This window comes from Xyrauchen texanus, chromosome 1 (assembly GCF_025860055.1).
Source record: "Xyrauchen texanus isolate HMW12.3.18 chromosome 1, RBS_HiC_50CHRs, whole genome shotgun sequence".
Taxonomy (NCBI): domain Eukaryota; kingdom Metazoa; phylum Chordata; class Actinopteri; order Cypriniformes; family Catostomidae; genus Xyrauchen; species Xyrauchen texanus.
Genome location: NC_068276.1, coordinates 65,002,720 through 65,022,290, shown reverse-complemented (window position 1 = coordinate 65,022,290; position 19,571 = coordinate 65,002,720). Strand labels below are relative to the sequence as shown.

The following is a 19,571-nucleotide window of genomic DNA, read 5'->3' as shown; positions in this document are numbered from 1 at the left end:
TTTCCAGAGGCCAATACTTGCCTCATTATACTACGACTGCCGATACACACAGAATATGAAATGTTCAAGACCTACATGACAGAGGGAATCATGCAGAGCCCATATTTTGGTGTTGCCTAAAATGGTTAAATCTAGAACTGCATCCATAATGGATGGGGTTTTGTTGCATTGTGGTGAGTTTGTATCTTGTTGCTAAAAAGAGTTAGCCCAAATATGAAAATTGTCACTGTTCACTCACCCTCAGATAGTACCAATGTATTAGTTTCTTTGTTTTTGGAATGAAAAGAAGAATGTTAATTTTTCCTCTTTTAAAGGAATAGTTCAGCAAAGAAAATAAAATGTTGTCAATGATTTATGACTTACAGAAGTCTCATGCTTTAATATTAGCCTACCTTTTTACACAAAGTAATTTTAGGTAGTTACAACTGAGTACAGCTTTTATAAATTTAAAGTTTCATTTAAGAAGCACCTTGAAGTCAAATATGTTTGAGATGTGCATCCATTGCAAAATAAAATGCATTGTTCTGCATTATGCATGTTACGTGTTTATTGTGGAAAAACAGTGTTACATTGCTAATTTTTAACTGTTTGTTCAGGTTCTCTCACTTGTACACCAGCTTTTCATAGAAAATCATTTTTTCAATGTCAGCATCTAAGCATCTATTAATTCTTCAACAGAGCATTCTTGTAATTAAACCTTTTACATATTAAAATATTACAAAAGAATGACATTCTTTATAACACTCTAATCTGCAACACTAGTTTGCCAAAACATTAGCAATTTCTGCACAACATACCTGAAACTTAAGCTTCAAATCTGCAATATGGTCAATAGCATGGGAAACCGTTTCCATTTGCTGAGGAGTAAGGTTAATTTGAGGCTGATCAACAGTTACAGCTGGGATTTCTTCATTTTCAGCTGTGGGCAAAGACTCAATGCCATGTTGAACCAGGAGTTCCCCTTCTGTCGCTCTCTCCACGTTGTGTCGGAGAAGCAACACTAGGGGTCTCTCTTGAGCGCCGATATTCACCTCTGATCTATGAAAAAAGGCCAATGAGAGTTGGCAGCCAGTATTTGCATGTCCCGCCCCCGGACATACGGGTATTTAAGCGGCGCAAATACGGGAGTTCATTCAGAAAATTTCTTCGGAGCCGATGGTCTGTCTGCAGTTTGCTGCGAGTTACACACCACTACAAACGTTCCTGTTTCCTCTGACGATCTGCATGCTGTTGGATCTTGACAGCGCACAACAGCGGCTTTCTCCTTCTCAGTGCACGGCGTGCACTGTTGCCCCTGAGCGCTTCGACAGCGCAGACACATACACACACACACACTGTGTATTAAAAGAGTTTTTTACTAAAAGAGTAATTTTCTCTAAAAGAGCAAACACAGCGGCGTTGAACGTCCTTTTAAGGACGCGTCTTTTTCAAGATGCCTTTCCGCCCCTGTGTCGTTCCTGGATGCGGTAGAGTGCTCTCTGCTTCAGACGGCCACAGGCGCTGTCTCGTGTGTTTGGGCCGCGATCACACCGAGGCAGCGTTTGTGGGTGGTTCATGTTCTCACTGCGAGAACATGACCACGACCACGTTGCGGTCGCGGCTCGCTTTCAACAGAAAGCAAGCCACCCCAGCTGCACCCCGCATTGCTCCTTCTTCCCACGGGATTAAGGACGGTGCGGTTGGCGCTGGGGGCGATTTGGGGCGGCAGCGGGTGCAGTTTCGCCGGGTAGCCCCCGCGAACCTCCCGTTCCCGACACGCTCGCTGGTCTCCGTCCACGCCGGCGATAGCGGCCGCCTCACGGCCTGGCTGTCTATCCTCCCGAGTCCGAAGCAGATGAGCTCGCCGCTGCATCGGAGAGTCGCGGTGTCTGATGCCGAGGACTCCCTGGACTGCCGCCGGGCCAGCAGGCCCAGGCGGAAGCTGACGCTCAGATGTCCGACATGCTTGCCCGGGCCGCCTTGAGCGTGGGGTTGGACTGGAACCCTCCATCCTCCCCACAGCCTTCTCGGTTGGACGATTGGTTCCTGGGGGCAGCGCGCGTTCGTGGCCTCGCGATCCCCGGTCCCTTTCTTCCCGGAGGTGCATGATGAGCTGACGTCTACGTGGAGAGCCCCGCTCTCCGCTCGTCTAGATGCCACCCGCTCCACTCTCTCCACCCTCGACGGCGGAGAGCGCCACGGGTACGACGCGATTCCCCAGGTTGATAGGGCAGTTGCGCACCATCTATGCCCCGGTAGCCCTACCTCCTGGCGGGGTCGCCCCGTACTCCCATCCAAGCCCAGTAGGACAACATCCTCGCTTAACGCGAAGGCCTACACTACGGCTGGACGCGCTGCCTCCGCCCTGCATGCAATGGCCCTCCTGCAAGTCCACCAGGCCAAAGCACTCAGAAACATGCATGGGGGTGGACCTGATCCTGATGTGCTGCAGGAACTGCGCTCAGCGACCGACCTCGCCCTGAGAGCGACGAAGGCCACAGCGCAGGCACTCGGACAGACGATGGCCACCCTAGTGGTCCAGGAACGCCATCTTTGGCTCAACCTGGTCGAGATGCGTGAGGCTGACAAAAACCGCTTCCTGGACGCACCTGTCTCCCAGATTGGCCTTTTCGGTGACACCGTCGAGGACTTCGCCCAACAGTTCTCCGCGGTGAAGAAGCAGACGGAGGCCATTTCGCACATCATGCCCCGCCGCAGACCTGCCGCTACGGGCCCTGCCCGGCTGCCCGCCGAGGGCATCCCCCGCGAGGAAACCAGCTCCTGCTCCGCCTCAACCCGGGCCCAGCTCTCAGCCCCAGCGTCGAAGCACTCCGCAGGCGGCGCACGCCCCTGTCTCACGAACCCCCTCCAGGACCCGGAAGGCTCCCAAGCCGCTCCTGAGACAGCCGACCCAGAGCCGAAGACGTTAGCTCCGAGGTGGTAAGACCGCTCCGTCCCCGGTGGAGGGCCGGGAGGAGAATCCTTTGTTTTTTCATTTGCCACACCCCTGACGGGGCTGTGGTACCCATATTCTCAATAAAAGAGCTATTTCCTTTACCTCTGGGTCACCTGGCCCGCAAATGCCGTTCTCACGGCAATGTGCTTTCAGATCACAACAGTCCCGGTACACCGGACGCGGCGATCCCGCCTTCCGCCTGCCCACGACTGTCCCCCGGCCGGCCGGTTCAGACGAGTCCAGAGGACGCCAACATCAGACCTCCTCCTCAGTCAAGAACCCGCCCCCTGCCGGGCAGCGGAGCAAGGTAAGTGCTTTGAGTCTATTCTCAGCACCTCAGCCTCAGGCCGCCATGAAGCCGCCCGACGCTGCATTACCTGTTCCGCCCTGCTGCGAGGCCCCGCCGGGTACGTCCAAAATACTCGTCCCTTTGGTGCCCCTAGCGCAGAGCTGGGAAGCGTGGCTTTCGCTTCCAAACGCATCACGCTGGCTGCACCGGACCATTCGACTCGGTTACGCAATTCAGTTTGCCCTTCAGGGGCGTCCGCTTTTCCGCAGTACACGGCGAGCACGTCAGTTCCCTGCGTGCAGAAATCGCGGCCCTCTTAGCCAAGGGCGCGGTAGAGCCCGTCCCTCCAACCGAAATGAGGAAGGGTTTCTACAGCCCTTACTTCATTGTACCCAAGAAAGGCGGCGGCTTACGACCAATCCTGGACTTGCGAGTTTTCAATCAGGCCTTGTTAAAACTCCCGTTCAAAATGCTTACGCAGAGAAATATTCTGGCTGGCGTTCAGCATCTAGATTGGTTCGCAGCGGTGGACCTGAAGGACGCGTACTTCCACGTCTCAATTCTGCCGCGACACCGACCCTTCCTACGGTTCGCGTTCGACGGCCAGGCGTTTCAGTACAAAGTCCTCCCCTTCGGCCTGTCTCTGTCCCCTCGCGTCTTCACGAAAGTCGCAGAGGCAGCCCTTGCCCCGCTACGAGTAGCCGGCATCCGCATTCTCAACTACCTCAACGACTGGCTCATCCTAGCACACTCTCGAGAGTTACTATGCACACACAGAGACCAGGTGCTCCGGCACCTCAGCCGCTTGGGGCTTCAGGTCAACTGGGAAAAGAGCAAGCTCACTCCGGTTCAGAGCATCTCTTTTCTCGGGTTGGAGTTAGACTCATTCTCAATGACAGCACGTCTCACGAGCGAGCGTGCTCAGTCGGTGCTGGACTGCCTCGCTTCCTTCAAGCCAGGCACAGTGGTCCCTCTAAAACTTTTCCAGAGGCTCCTGGGGCATATGGCATCCTCCGCGGCGGTCGCGCCGCTGGGGTTGATGCATATGAGACCACTCCAGCACTGGCTCCAGACTCGAGTCCCGAGACACGCATGGCACCGCGGCACGCATCGGGTAAGGATCACCCCCGCCTGCCTCAAAACACTCCGACCCTGGACAGACCTCTGCTTTTTACGGGCAGGAGTGCCCCTGCAGCAGGTGTCCCGACGCGTCCTGGTCACAACCGACGCCTCCCGGTCCGGGTGGGGTGCCGTGTGCAGCGGGCACGCAGCAGCGGGCCGTTGGAAAGGGGCCCCGCTGCGTTGGCACATCAATTGCCTGGAGTTGCTGACCGTCCTTCTTGCTCTCAGGAAGTTCCTCCCGTTAGTTCGGGACAAACATGTCCTCGTGAGATCGGACAGCACCACGGTGGTGGCGTACATAAATCGCCAAGGCGGTGTACGCTCCCGCCACATGTCTCCTCCTATGGAGCCAGCAGCGACTCAAGTCTGCGTGCCACTCACATCCCCGGCAAGCTCAACGTCGTAGCGGATGCGCTATCACGACAACGCCTGCCCGGCGGGGAGTGGAGGCTTCACCCCCAGTCGGTCCAGCTGATTTGGGAACGGTTTGGCAAGGCCCAGGTAGACCTGTTCGCCGCCCAGGAAACCTCCCACTGCCCGCTCTGGTACGCCCTAACAGAGGCTCCCCTCGGGACAGACGCGCTGGCACACAGCTGGCCCTCGGGGCTGCGCAAGTACGCATTTCCCCCCAGTGAGCCTTCTTGCACCGGTGCTGTGCAAGGTCAGGGAGGACGAGGAGCAAGTCACGTTGGTGGCCCCCTACTGGCCCACTCGGACTTGGTTCTCGGAACTCAGGCTCCTCGCGACAGCTCCTCCCCGGCGAATTCCCCTGAGAAAGGACCTCCTTTCTCAGGGACGGGGCACGCTCTGGCACCCGCGCCCAGACCTCTGGAACCTCCACGTCTGGTCCCTGGACGGGACGCGGAAGAGCTAGCCGGCTTACCGGCGACCGTTGTGAATACCATCAACCAAGCCAGAGCTCCCTCTACCAGGCACCTTTATGCCCTAAAGTGGCGCCTGTTCGCAGATTGGTGTTCTTCCCGAGCCGAAGACCCGCAGAGATGCGCGATTAGGTCAGTGCTCCTGTTCCTACAGGAGAGGCTGGACAGGAGGCTGTCCCCGTCCACCCTCAAGGTGTATGTTGCCGCTATCGCCGCCCACCACGATCCTGTAGACGGCAAGTCTTTGGGTAAGCACGACCTGATCCTCAGGTTCCTGAGAGGTGAACCGGGGAACGTTTGGTTATGTATGTAACCTCCGTTCCCCGAGGGAGGGAACGACACGTTGTGTCTTTCCTCCGCCATGTCACTGAACCGAGCCACTGTTGTGGCCGGACCATTTCCGGCACCTCAGAAAAATCCTGAATGAACTCCCGTATTTGCGCCGCTTAAATACCCGTATGTCCGGGGGCGGGACATGCAAATACTGGCTGCCAACTCTCATTGGCCTTTTTTCATAGATCAGAGGTGAATATCGGCGCTCAAGAGAGACCCCTAGTGTCGCTTCTCCGACACAACGTGTCGTTCCCTCCCTCGGGGAACGGAGGTTACATACGTAACCAAACGTTCATTAAAATGTTCTGGCCTGTAGAGATCGTCTCCAAACACATTGTTGATGGCTGTGCTGTCAGTTCCTATCATTGACAGCATTCCTTCTGTCCATATCTGTGTTGGTGTTTTATTGTTTTCTGTCCGCAAAGCATGGTGATTCCATGCCTCTTTGAAGTGCTGTAGTCTAGCTTGGATCTGTGGAAGAAAAACTATGCTGAGCGAAACTTTGTGAAGGTCATTGCTGGGATCAAGCAGTTCAGAATCTTCAAGACTGTAGAACATGCTGTAGAATGATTGTTCTCAGTGGTTGAGGCTCAGGGTTACTGACCAGAAGGTTGGGGGTTCAAGCCCCAGCACCACCAAGATGCCACTGTTGGGCCCTTGAGCAAGGCACTTAACTCCAGGTTGCTCCGGGGTGATTGTCCCTGTAACAAGTGCACTGTAAGTTGCTTTGGATAAAAGCGTCTGCCAAATGCATAAATGTAAATGTAAATGTAAACGTTCTATCCTTTGGTTGTGGACAGATTCCCCAGTAATGTGACTCCGGCGCTGAAGTCCTTGTACAAGGTTCATAAACAAGGCCACTTGTATGTTCTCACCACCGTGATCTGACCTTACCCTAGAGGGCAGACCGTAAAGGCATGTTGCTTGAATAAACTGAGACAGCACAGTACTAGCACAGTTGTTGGTGTTGCAATTTAGGTATGTGATTAGTCGGGAATGTCCATCGATTGCACCATGAATCACAAAGCCCCATCTAAAAGTAAAATACAAATACAAAATGTAAGTTAAATATTATAGGTAGTAAAGTGTGAAGAACAAAGAGGTCCCACTTTTTCACAGTTCCCAGGTTTCTGTTATGCTGGACGTCACAAAAGACACTTTAAATGTAATTGTGAACAAATCTTTTTTTTTTTTTCACATGAATAAATGATGAAAAAAGCAGGGTCTAATAATCAAGAAATGGGGAAATGTAGGGCAACATAAGGACAACTGGAATATTAGGGACTATAGGAGTAAACTACAAACTACACTGTGTTATACTTAGAATAATTGTATGTAATGTATTAATAATTCATATAATAAATGCATCAAGTGAAACATTTGTACAGTTTCACAGTACATACTCTTTCAAACCAGCTTTACAAAACATCATTGGATCTAAAATGTCTTAATGATTTAACATTTAGTCGTTTTAGGCCAGGACGATATGGTGAACTGTTATAATGTTATTGTAGTATTATGATTTACAATGGCTGCTTAGGTTGTGGTAATTGCATGTGTGTGAACATATTTGGCTGTAGATTCTATAAATCAAAATTGGATAATGCAAGTCTACACTAGGCTATAATTTAGTATCGCAGAAACGCACTGTCACACCATTTAAATGCTGCATTAGCAGGACAAAAAATACAATTAAACTAACCTTATGAGGCGCATGTTGCCATCAATGTGCCAGAGACTGTTGGGACAGGGCACATGATAAACTCTTCTAGCCACTGTGCTACTCCATCTCCTTGCAGCAGCCGCTGGATTGATACGGACCAACATCTCACGAACCCTATGCCGGGAAACCCTCAATCCTTCTGCAACCAGTAAGGCTCGCATCATCTAAAATGGTTGCATTGAATTGAAAAACAAAACAAATTAAATAATAATAATTAGTTTATGAACTGATAGGACAGACCTAAAAATGGAATCAAACAAGGCTTACCTCATTTCCAGTATTTGGATACTGGCATTGGAGTCGTCTCACTACATTTTCAAGTTCTTCATCATCCACTCCTGACATTCTGCTCCTGATTGATACACCAAGCAGCTTGGACCTCTTGTACAGAAATGAGGATGAGCACCCTAACATTCTTGCCATTCGCTTGACTGTGTGACCTTGCTTCATTAAAAATTCAATTTGGTCACGTGTTATTTGAATGGCTGGTCTACCTCGGCTACCTGCAATTGAAAGTAACATATATTTGAATTACTGACATGTAGCTCCTAATGGCAAGCAGTATAATATTAGAAAAATGGTGACAAATAAGAATGGAAAGAAAAGAAGGAATGGAACAAGGTAATGGTCTAAAAACAGGGTGATGGCAGATTTAAATTACTTTTTCAATATTTAGTACAAATGTTGAAGAAATACAATTTCTTTATTATGAGTCATGGAACTTGACCAGACAAAGTTGAAAAATTAAAATTAAACTTTGACCTGTTGGAGAGTCTGTTTCTGTTATTTTTAAACGTAAATAAGGTACATTGATGTGTGATAATCTGAATGTCACATACAAATAAATTTTTATGGATTTACCTTATCAGTAGCGTTTTTCAGTAGCCATTCAAATAATTGTTTCTTTAATCCTTATTTTCTTCTAAAATGTTAATACAATTATGTAGGCATACAGTTTGTTGTACAGTCATACTTTTAACTATATGTATTATGTACAATAGGTATATAGATTTGAATTTGTATTATAACTGTATTAATTTTGTAAGTGAATAGTTACATAGCATGTACACTGGTTAGACTACTTTTAATGCAGGTGCAGACCGAGGGGAAAGTTACAGTTGTATTACCATGGCTACCGTCATGACCAAAGTAGAGAGCAGACAATAAACAAACACATAAACAAGACAAAAACAAGCTTTCCGAGATGCCTCGCTTGTGTATGTGGTTACTGCAGATAAAGAACATAGGCCTAGTTTTTAAAAACCAGAAACTCACCTGAGCTCCTTTGAGAAACGGAAAAAGCTGTAGTTCCCTCACTCCGCAAATGCGTTGACATTGTTCGAATTTCATCCAGATTTCTGTTCAATTCTTCATACGTCTCAAGAGGTAGCAAATACAAAATTCTCTGTGCATTTCTTAAGCAGTCATCTATCGCACGAAGTTCGCGCTCACCACAATTTCCCTGACTTTGAGCTCTTTCAATTTGTTGACACTTTCTTGCTATTTTGTCGAGAACAGCTGCCGCCATCTTTTAATAATCCCTGAACTACTTCATATCTTTTCTCTCGGAAAAAAGTTGTTAGCGTTAGGGAGGAGGGGAGGAACTCTGGGTGGTGCTGAGGAAATGTAGTTTCACGTCACGCAACAGTGGATTCCTCTAGGAGCGAGTACAATTCAGATATCTTAAAATACAATTGTGACTAGTCGAAATCGAATTAGAGATATCTCTAATTACCTTTGCGGATAAACGACGCGTCTTTTAAAGATATCAATGGCATCATTACAGATATCTTAAATTGAGTTTTGACTAGTCAAAATATATTACAGATATCTCAAATCGGATTTCTTACTAGTGCAGTTATAATTGCAGATATCTCTAATTGTCATTCTGACTAGGCGAATTATAATTATCACTCGTCAAAATACAATTGTTACTAGCTTAAAATATATTTATAGATAGTCAGAACAAAGGTTTAAATGCTAAAACGGCTTGCCATAGTAACACCTTCAACACACCGCGAGTCTCTTCGTAGATCAGACCGGAGATCCGCTTGACACCGACACGGCGAGCGAGACGGTTTGATGATTCTCCAACTATTATAAAGCGGAACTTTACAATGACAATCTCATTTTCCTCTTCCAGACATGATGACGAGAGTTTAATATTCACTCGAATATGACTCGACCAACATCCGGAGAAGATGTTTGCATTCACCTATAGGACCTAGTAGAAACACACCACTGAAGGAGGATGAAAGTCACGTCACGTGTTTATTTCTTGCTCATAGTTTAAAATCATTGGAGTTTATTTCACTCAAATGAAACAGTTTTTTTCTGTAGAGAAAATATTTAAAGCTCAATGTTCAAAATGTGTCAAATGTTCAACAGAGCAGAAGAATTGTTGACAATGAAATTTATCCAACACAATAAAAGTTAATTGTAGACCTGCAAACCTGTCCACATTTTGACCTCAAAGTACGCTGGTACGATTTGTCGCTCTAAACTAAAACCTGGTGACGCATCTTTTATGTCTACATTGACAGAACAAAAGGTATAAAGCAGTTAAATGACACTGTTGGGTGATTTATTCTTCATAAGCACACAAGGTGGAGCCACTAAATCATGAATATCTGAACACCAGCAGATGTGAACATTATAACTGACCATTGCTAAATGACACAATCTTCAACACAACACCTCGGATTGCATTAATCACTAATAAATAATAGTGTGCAATACAGATGACCGTCATTTCACTTTCTGTAAAGATCCAAACTCTTCAAACGAGAACATGTGAGACTCTTAAAAGAGTGTTTGTGTTAATGGAGGACACAGATGTTATTGGACTTGGAGCTGGTGTATTTGGTGCTTTGTGCCTCAGACACGGCGTGTTTGTGCAGTTCAGCGGGCAGCAGCAGACGCACGGCGGTCTGGATCTCTCTCGATGTGATGGTGGAGCTTGTTGTAGTGAGCGAGACGAGACGCTTCACCGCCGATGCGCTCCAAGATGTCGTTGACGAAAGAGTTCATGATTCCCATCGCCTTGGAGGAGATCCCGGTGTCAGGATCAACCTGCTTCAGGACTTTATACATGTAGATCGCGAAACTCTCCTTCCTGGACCTCTAAATGCTCCAGTATATTTTCACACTGGAGACAAACAATAAACAATCATCACAGAAATTCACGATTGATTTCATTGGACACATTCAGCATTCTCAAACTTCAGAACAGCCAATCAGGGGCTTCTAAATGTTAATCCCGTCCATCGCCTCGTGATTGACAACTACCATCACCAACATTGTTATTCCTCTTATCATTTTATGTATTATTCCGATTTACAAAAGTATGCCCAATATTTGTCAAATGTACAACAGATCAGAAGACTCGTTGACAATGAAATGATCCGTCAGTGGGATTGAAGTGACTCTTAAAAGAGTCTCCGGGGTTGATGTTGGTGACGTCACTGTGGATTTAAGCGCGTTCTCCGGCGTGCCAGCTGAATGTCTTTGGGCATGATGGTGACCCTCTTGGCATGGATGGCACACAAGTTGTTGTCCTCGAACAGACCGACCAAATAATCCTCGCTGGACTCCTGCAGGATCATGACAGCGGAACTCCGGAAGCGCAGATCCGTCTTGAAATCCTGAGCGATTTCTCTCACCGGACGCTGGAAAGGCAGTTTGTGAATCAGCAGCTCAGTGGACTTCTGATAACGGCGGATCTCTCAGAGTCACGGTACCGGGCCTGTAACGATGTGGTTTCTGGACTCCACCGGTGTCTGGAGCGCTCTTACGGGCGGCTTTAGTAACGAGCTGCTTCCTCGGGGCTTTTCCTCCGGTGGATTTACGAGCGGTCTGTTTAATTCTTGCCATGACTTCAACAGTCTCTTCTCTGTTCTTCACAGGAAATGCAGATGAGCGTTACACCGCTGCTTTATAAAGGTTAGTTCGAGCACGCGCTCAGTGTGGGGAGGGTGAAGAGGCTTGTGATTGGCTGATATGGACGTCTACGCATCACAGTTGACCAATGAATGAACGGATCGTCTTTTCAAACAAGCGGCGGCAGTTTCCCGCTCATGATCTTTAGTTCAGTTCATCTCTGTCGGTACACGATCCGTTCCACCTGCACGATCCGTTCTACGCATGCGCGTAATTACGTAGTAGAGAACGCACATGCGCAAATGATAATTCTGTTTTGCGACGTTGATTTTGATTTACGACACTGCACGATCTGTTCTACGCATGCGCATATTTGTACCGCGAGACTTTCATTCACTCACAGCGAAAGAAAATGGAGTTCAGCGGAAGAAATGAGAAGTTTGCCCTTTACGCTGCCGTTAGACAATATTTGGTTGACGGGTTGGTGGATGCGGCGTTGAAGAAGAAGGTCTCACGAATGGCTGCACATTTCGTTATAAGAGGTACGTGAGTGTGGGTATTTGAAATAATATTAGCATTGTTTTAGTTAACACGTGTGAACATGTCATGTCAGTCCATCTAGTCAGACATAGTAACCGCCAACATTTTTCACCACAGGTGTTTGCATCCCTGAACAAAGACACATGTGCACATAATGCACTGTATTGTAATACCAAACAAAGCAGCAAAATCATTACGTAACAAACATTGTTTGTCTATCACAGAAAGTAAATTATTCTACATTGGCCCCAGTGCACAATTCATGAGGCTGGTTGTGCTGTCTGATGAGCAGAGGCGGGCTGTCCTGGAGGAGTGCCACAACAACCCTGGCACAGGGAACCATGGGGGCGTGAGGGCGACCATGGACAGGGTTGTTGTGGGGTACTACTGGGATAACATAAAGGCAGATGTAGCAGATTGGGTACTTTTTGGAACTTTCATGGAATTTAACATTATGGCTTTAAGGCAATGAATTGATTTAGTGGCTTTGTTTGACTTAAGATAATTATTTGGTCTAAATAACAAATGTATCCATCAGGTCAAAAGCTGTCACAGATGCCAAAAGAACGACCCCATAAAGACTGTGTCTCCTGCCCTTCACCCTATTAAGGTAGAGCTTAACTTGGTGTACCACTTGAAGCGACACGTTAGGTGATGTGGTAATATTACATATCTCTACAGGTGAAAGAGCCATGGGAGGTGGTCGGTATGGACCTCATTGGTCCACTGAAAAAACCATGAAAGACCATCAATACGTCCTCACGGTGACAGACCTTTTCACCAAGTGGGTTATCGCTGAGCCTTTGAAGTGTGGCTCCAGCACTGAGGTGGCTGAGGCACTTGTGTCAAAGCTCTACACGTTTGGTATGGTCCGGAAAATCATCACTGACAGGGGCCGTGCATTTGTTAACGAGGTATGTGTCCTTATTACCCTCTCCCTTCATACAGGACATATGACATCATCACAATTCACGCTGTTTTAAGCGGTCATTGGTCATTTCTGAGACCAATAAATATTGAAAATAACCATGTGTGTCTGAATTATGTACAGCTTAATGCACACATATTTGCGGCGCTGAACATCAAGCATGCCATCACAAGTGCATACCATCCACAGTCAAACGGCCAAGTAAGTGTGCCATCATGACATCCCGCTAAACAGTAAAGTCAACTTTAGCCAATGTATACTAAAGTGCATGTAGTAATTCCTTTCTATGTTGAAGGATGAGAGAACTAATCAAAATGTAAAGAGGACTCTCAGAAAATATGTTAATCAGCACCATGATGATTGGGACATCCACTTGCAGGCCATAGTTTATGGAATAAACACTGCAAAACAGGTTATTATTCAAAATGACTAGATAATGTATATTGCATACATGTTTTAAGAGTTTTATTTTGTGATTTGATGCAAAACATTTTGTTTCAAATTAGAGATCCACCAAGTACAGCCCGTACTTTTTAATGTACAATAGGCACCCCGTCTACCACAGGCATTAAATGTCTGTGAGACAGATGCTGCCTTTGAATTGGCGGACCCAGAGGAGGAGCTGGAGCTAAAACTAGCTGGAGTCAAGGCCCTCAATGAAACGGTTTGTTCAGAGTTGTGTGGATGGCATGTTCAATTTGAATAAGAATGTTCGCATAGTAATATATTCTTATCTTTAAGGTACGTAAAAACATTGAAAAGGCACAGGGGAAACAAAAAAAGGCTTTTGAGGCAAAGAAAAGGAAAGGGGTTCGCCAGTGCTCAGTTAAGGCAGGGGACGAGGTCCTAATTGGGGAGCCCAAAAGAAGGTGAAGAAGGGAAATTGTTTGCAGGATCTCCACCAAGGGCCATTCACCCTCACATCCTTGACCGAGAAGGGTGTGGCAAGTGTGGCTATGTCAGGGAAAATACAGAAAGTTAATGTTACGCAGCTAAGGCCCTACTTTCGGCCACAAGGTATTGTAATAATCCTACTTGGTGACATAGCAAATATAAACATGACACTTGACAATGATGATTAGTATTTACTTTACTGTTGTGTAGATCATAGCCATGAATCTGAGGGCAGCCAAAACGATGCAGAAGACATTGGAATGGTGGACCACCAGTATGCCAATAAAGGTCCACTGTGGTCCAAGAGGTTGTGTCCTCAGCAAGAACAAGTGGTGAGTGCCAAACTAAACTGGATGTTCACATGCACAGCTTGTTAGTGTGCTTTAAATAATAAATGCATGATTGCTCATTCCTAACAGGGATATTTGTTTATTTCTAGCTGACCTATGTGCTAGACAGAACACGTCCAGCAAAAGAAATTGTTGTTCTGGATGGCCCAGTTTGTCTTCGAAGGGAGGACTTTTGGAGCCTGGGGCTAGATAAACAGGTGGAGAGCAATGTAAGTGGATATTGCTGTAAAGAGTTTGGATTAGGGCTGCACGATATTGGAAAAAAAATACATTGCGATATTTTTTTCCAACGATATATATTAGCGATATTGTGAGCCATCAATCCAGGCTAAAGTCAATAATTCACCATGTTCGCTGCATTATCTGTTGTTATACAGACTTGACGTGTCTCATCTAAGCCCCACGCCGTCACCGCTTCTCTCAGGGCCTCTGCGATTTTCTCGGCTGTATGACTCTCCGGGAAAAATGCCGTCTGCAAACTGCGACTTTTTATCTCGAAGTCCTCTGTGAGGAAATGGACTTTGTATCCGTCGTAAAGCGCTTTGTGGTGCCGTTTTAAGTGATCAGACAAATTGGTGGTGTTTCCTTGTGCACATGCGCACGTCGCGATGTTGATGCTAAAACAGAATATCGTTCAGCCCTAGTTTGGATGGTTCTAATGCCTTTATTGTAATTATGCAAAACATTCTGTGCTTTCAGATTGGGAATGCGTGCTTCAGGCTGGTAGAGGCTGCAGCCAGGAGACATGTATGTATTTGTATTTACCTTGATGACTTACACATAAATTTGTGCAAAGGTGAGTACACCTCTGACATTTTTCCCAAATGCTTTGTCTTTTCATGGGACAACACTATAGAAATGAAACTGTGAAGCATCTTAAGGTAGTTGCTGTACAGCTTGTATAACAGTATAGATGTTTTGTCTTCTAAAAATAACTCTACATACAGCCATTAACGTCTAAACAGCTGGTAACAAAAGTGGAAGGTGGAGGAGAGCAAGGAGTGTAACATCCACCAGCTCTGATGTCATCATGAAGGATTGGGAGATGATTCCTATAGAAACCTATGCAGCTCTGGTGAATTTCAAGTCTGTAGGGGTTAAGGCAGTGCATAATAATGGTACTCACACAAAATATTGACAGTTTATGCACAATTAGGACATTCGCTGTGAGGTGTACTCACTTTTGTTGCCAGCTGTTTAGACGTTAATGGCTGTATGTAGAGTAATTTTCAGAGGACAATAAATCTATACTGCATAACAAACTATACACTGACTACCTTAAGATGCATCAAAGTTTCATTTCTATAGTGCTGTCCCATGAAAAGATATAACAGAATATTTGCTAAAATGTGAGGGGGGTACTCACTTTTGTGAGATATATGTATATGAAATGCAGACATACAATTTTATTCAGGGAATGGATGTCCACATTGCTGACCTATTTGAAGTCCCTAAATGGAAACTAAGGGAACCTAGTTTGCCGGTAAGTTGCATAATGTGTTGACAAGTCCAGCAGATACACCTCTTTAAGTGAAGATATGTCCAAGGAGATCTGAACATATTTTTTTTTTCATAGGACAATGTGGAATCTAAAGATATCATCATTTTGCCAGCATGGTCTAGGGGTCACAAACAGCAAGCCACTACATGCTTTGTGTACAGTTACATTGTTTTTTAGTTTTTCCTCTATTTTTAAACCAGTTGGTGCCCCTATAGCTGACATTAATAGGGTATGTTCTTCATAGGTGTTATTAGTTGCTAAGAAGGAGGCTATTTTTCTGGACTCATTATGTCCAAATGGGTTTGGAGATGAGAAATACCGAACCATATTTAGGTTTGAAACGCATAAGCAGAGGACATTAGCAAGGTTTGACCTGTGACCGATTAAGGCTAACACAGAGAACAGAAAGTGCATGTAGTTACATGCTACTATGGGAATAAAATTTTTTTTTTTTCATCCAGTTAATCCTGAACAACACTGTGTAACAGCCTTAACAAATACAGATCAAACTGAGTGAAATGGACTGATATCCTGTTCAGGCAAAGCCTTGTTCTCTGGCTTTAGGATTGAGTAAAAGCCTTGTTCTCTGGCTTTAGGATTGAGTAAAAGCCTTGTTCTCTGGCTTTAGGATTGAGTAAAAGCCTTGTTCTCTGGCTTTAGGATTGAGTAAAAGCCTTGTTCTCTGGCTTCAGGTTTGAGTAAAAGCCTTGTTCTCTGGCTTCAGGTTTGAGTAAAAGCCTTGTTCTCTGGCTTCAGGTTTGAGTAAAAGCCTTGTTCTCTGGCTTTAGGTTTGAGTAAAAGCCTTGTTCTCTGGCTTTAGGTTTGAGTAAAATCCTTGTTCTCTGGCTTTAGGTTTGAGTAAAATCCTTGTTCTCTGGCTTCAGGTTTGAGTAAAAGCCTTGTTCTCTGGCTTCAGGTTTGAGTAAAAGCCTTGTTCTCTGGCTTTAGGTTTGAGTAAAAGCCTTGTTCTCTGGCTTTAGGATTGAGGCAAAAACCTTGTTCTATGGATTCAGTTTTGCATAATTTTTTTCCAGACAACTTGCAGGAGCAGTGGCTAATGGACCGTGGGTGGAGAAGACGGGCAAAGATTTTGATGTAACTTTGCTTAATATGTAATTTTGCTATTTCATTTTGCTCAGCGGACACTATATATGGTTGTCAACATCACATCTGAGTAACTGTATATTACTTTTCAGCCATTTCCAGTTCAGTCAGATGGACAGAGCTGTGGGATATTCATGCTTATGGTAAACTTATACAATTTCTACTAAATTTCTCCTGTTTGTCCTAAATCTCCGTAATCATTATTTTTCTCTTTAACAGTATGCCCTTTGCATCTGTACTGGTGCCATGTTTCACTTTTTGGATGTAAGTTGTAATTCATGGAATGTATATGTATCAAAGAATGTTAAAAACAAACAATGCAAGACTCCAATATTACATGTGTATTACAGACTGACATACCATCTATTCGAAGTGGTGGTGTCTCCAGATTCTGGAGAAATTGTCGATTGCAAGGTAGGACACATTGCAAGCTGTAAAACATTGGTCTGCTTTAAAATTATGCTACATTAAAAGTACCATACTTTTGAATAGGCATGGGCAGAACTTCGGGCAGCGCTTTGCTTTCTGGACAGAGGAGGCAGAACAGCTGATGGCAGGCACCCTACCACCTATTTATAGGATTTCTCGACCCCAAATAGTCAAGGTATGGCCAAACTAAACAGACAACAATTTTCACGTATGCATTCTATACAGGTAGGTCTCAAAAAATTAGAATATTGTGGAAAAGTGTGTGAATTACTGAATTAAATGTAAAACTTGAAACTGATACATTATATAGATTTATACAACATGTTACGTCACGTGATATATTCAAAAATAGAAGATCGTAACAAACAGTTCAAGTCAAGTGGGTTTGTCATTTCAACCATATACAGTACACTGTGTATAGTGAGACAAAACAGCATTTCACCATGGGTCAAGTGGTGTTACATTTTAAGGTATATAAGAAAACATTTGAGACAGGATACATTTAGTGCACACAGGCTAAAAAAATTGTGCACATACATTACAGTGCATCCGGAAAGTATTCACAGCCAATAATACATTGTGCACATACATTCACATGTACACCAATATTGCGATTATTTCCAATGATCAGAGTTAATTGCAGTAAGATGTTTACATGACTGGAGCAAACCTCTTCACTCCTACTAGCAGTTTTTATTTTCTGATTATTCACACATAGCCCAAAGCAGAGCACAAATGATGAACTCTTATACTGTCCACTGTTTTAATTTACGTATGTTAAATAACAAACGGGTTCTTATGGACGTATTTTGTTATTCTGTGCCGTGATGAAGACCGAAATATTATGTCGGGGCCTGTAACAGTGTTATACACTGCTGTCACGTTATTTGAGCTGTTTCTGGATGAAGGCAGACTGCTGACAGTGAGTCGTGTTGACAGAGTTCAGGGAAAACGTCCTAATGTCAAGTTTAAAATGAATACGCCCTTAAGGTGCGTGACAAAAACACACACGCACTTCAGTTAGTGCAATTACTGTGTTTACATGGCAGCATACTGCGATTAAAAACGGCCTACGCCACCTGTTTTAATACGATTATAGTTGATGCGATTATGAGCTTAATCACGTTATTAAGTATTGTGTTTACACGAGGTAAAGTATAATCGCAATATTGCTAAAATCCCATTATTTAAGAGGGTGCATGTAAACGTGGTCAATGTTTCACCCTTTGTTACATTGCAGCCATCTCCTAGAGACATTTGTTAATTTTTTTTCTTCTTAATCTACACTCAGTACCCCATAGTGACAGAAAAATACAGAATTGTAGAAGTTTTTGCAAATTAATAAAAAATAAACTGAAATTGGAACCTGCCCAATTATTTCACCATGTGCAGAAATGTATGTATAATGTGTGACAATTGATCAATTAAAAGTACCAATACCTGGTTTAATGACCAAGGAGTCACTGTGCTTGATTGCCCTGCAAACTCGTCTGACCTGAACCCTAAAGGGAATCTATGTGGCATTGCCAACAGGAAGATCGGAGGTACGAGATACAACAATGCAGGTGAGCTGAAAGCTGCTTTTAAATAAACCTAGGCTTCCATAACACCTCAGCAGTGCCACATGTGGATTGCCTTCATGCCTCGTCACACTGATGCAGTATTTCAAACAAACGGAGGCCCAACCAAGTATTTAGTGCATATACGTGTACATATTTTTCAGAAGACTGACATTTCTGTATTAAAAATTCTTGTTTTTTTATTGGTTGTTTGTGATATTCTAATTTTGTGAGATACTGAATTTTGGGTTTTCTTTAGATATATGCCATAGTAATCAAAATTAACACGCATAATAGAAATATTTCGCATAGTGTCTAATGAATCTATATAATGTATGAGTTTTACATTTGAATTTTTGAAATTGACAAACTTCCACAATATTCTAATTTTGTGAGACCTACCTGTATTTACTTTGTGCATGTTATGGTTTATATGAGTTAGTAGATGCTTTTGTCCAAAGTGGCTTACAAATAAAAACAATACAAAGGTTCGCAATTAATAGCCTAATGAAAATACAATAATATACAAACCATTACTCATAACTATTTAATTTATGCTGAAAATATGTCTTTAGGCCCCTTTTGAAAGACCCAAAACATCTTATGTTGTAGTGTAGTCTTAATTTATGGTATTTTACTTTATCATAGGAGGAACAGGTGGAAGTGGAGGAGCTGCCCCTCACATTGAAACATATGTACCAGGCAGAATACATTGTGAGGAACAGTCTTGGGCTTTTCACTGGCCAGGTTCAAGAACCATCATACATGTTGATGGATCATGATGACCAAATGAATGCGTGGAGGGTGCTGAAGGAGTCAATGGAGTGCTATGCCATGGAGCCTTTCACTTTTGTTTTTGAAAACATCCAGGACATGGAAACCTTCATGGTTATTTGTAAAGACACCCTCAACCTGAGAGTAAATGCTGGAGTTAGGGTGCACAGTCACCCATATACATTTTATTAGTGTGAGTGTATCAGGGTGACTTTGCAACCCACACTCTGCGTGTGTGCTAGATAATTTTTTACTCTTAAATAAAGTTACGTGTACTTCACTACTGTTCACCGCTGGTCTCATGTCACTTCTGTGTGTACACATGCTTCT

The 19,571-nt window shown here is 44.6% G+C and overlaps 2 protein-coding genes and 2 pseudogenes across 5 annotated transcripts; 1 reads left to right on the top strand and 3 right to left on the bottom strand.

The window, feature by feature from the left end:
- Nucleotides 1–5,427: 5,427 nt before the first annotated feature.
- On the bottom strand, nucleotides 5,428–9,448 carry LOC127643174 (uncharacterized). Of its 4 annotated transcripts, none has more exons than XR_007970465.1 (5): nucleotides 8,559–9,442; nucleotides 7,551–7,786; nucleotides 7,263–7,447; nucleotides 5,846–6,593; nucleotides 5,428–5,541 (listed from the first exon to the last, which is right to left on the bottom strand). XR_007970465.1 is itself a non-coding variant. In XM_052125791.1 (5 exons), exons 2-5 carry the CDS (start codon nucleotides 8,809–8,811, stop codon nucleotides 6,137–6,139), a joined length of 1,131 nt encoding a protein of 376 aa, XP_051981751.1. In that variant the 5' UTR covers nucleotides 8,812–8,940; nucleotides 9,300–9,448; the 3' UTR covers nucleotides 5,764–6,136. The 4 variants fall into 4 exon arrangements, 3 of the variants coding, with proteins under 3 accessions (XP_051981751.1, XP_051981761.1, XP_051981739.1); XM_052125791.1 differs by lacking the exon at nucleotides 5,428–5,541 and having other exon boundaries at nucleotides 5,764–6,593; nucleotides 8,559–8,940; nucleotides 9,300–9,448; XM_052125801.1 differs by lacking the exon at nucleotides 5,428–5,541 and having other exon boundaries at nucleotides 5,764–6,031; nucleotides 6,165–6,593.
- Nucleotides 9,449–9,548: 100 nt separating this feature from the next.
- LOC127645902 (histone H2B-like) lies at nucleotides 9,549–10,583 on the bottom strand (annotated as a pseudogene).
- LOC127643470 (histone H3.2-like) lies at nucleotides 10,228–11,330 on the bottom strand (annotated as a pseudogene).
- A 2,256-nt stretch (nucleotides 11,331–13,586) lies between these two features.
- LOC127645871 (uncharacterized) lies at nucleotides 13,587–19,477 on the top strand. Its single transcript, XM_052129526.1, has 8 exons — nucleotides 13,587–13,647; nucleotides 13,735–13,856; nucleotides 13,964–14,083; nucleotides 14,574–14,621; nucleotides 15,289–15,357; nucleotides 16,853–16,893; nucleotides 16,972–17,083; nucleotides 19,116–19,477. Exons 1-8 carry the CDS (start codon nucleotides 13,587–13,589, stop codon nucleotides 19,431–19,433), a joined length of 891 nt encoding a protein of 296 aa, XP_051985486.1. The 3' UTR covers nucleotides 19,434–19,477.
- The last annotated feature ends 94 nt before the right edge of the window (nucleotides 19,478–19,571 follow it).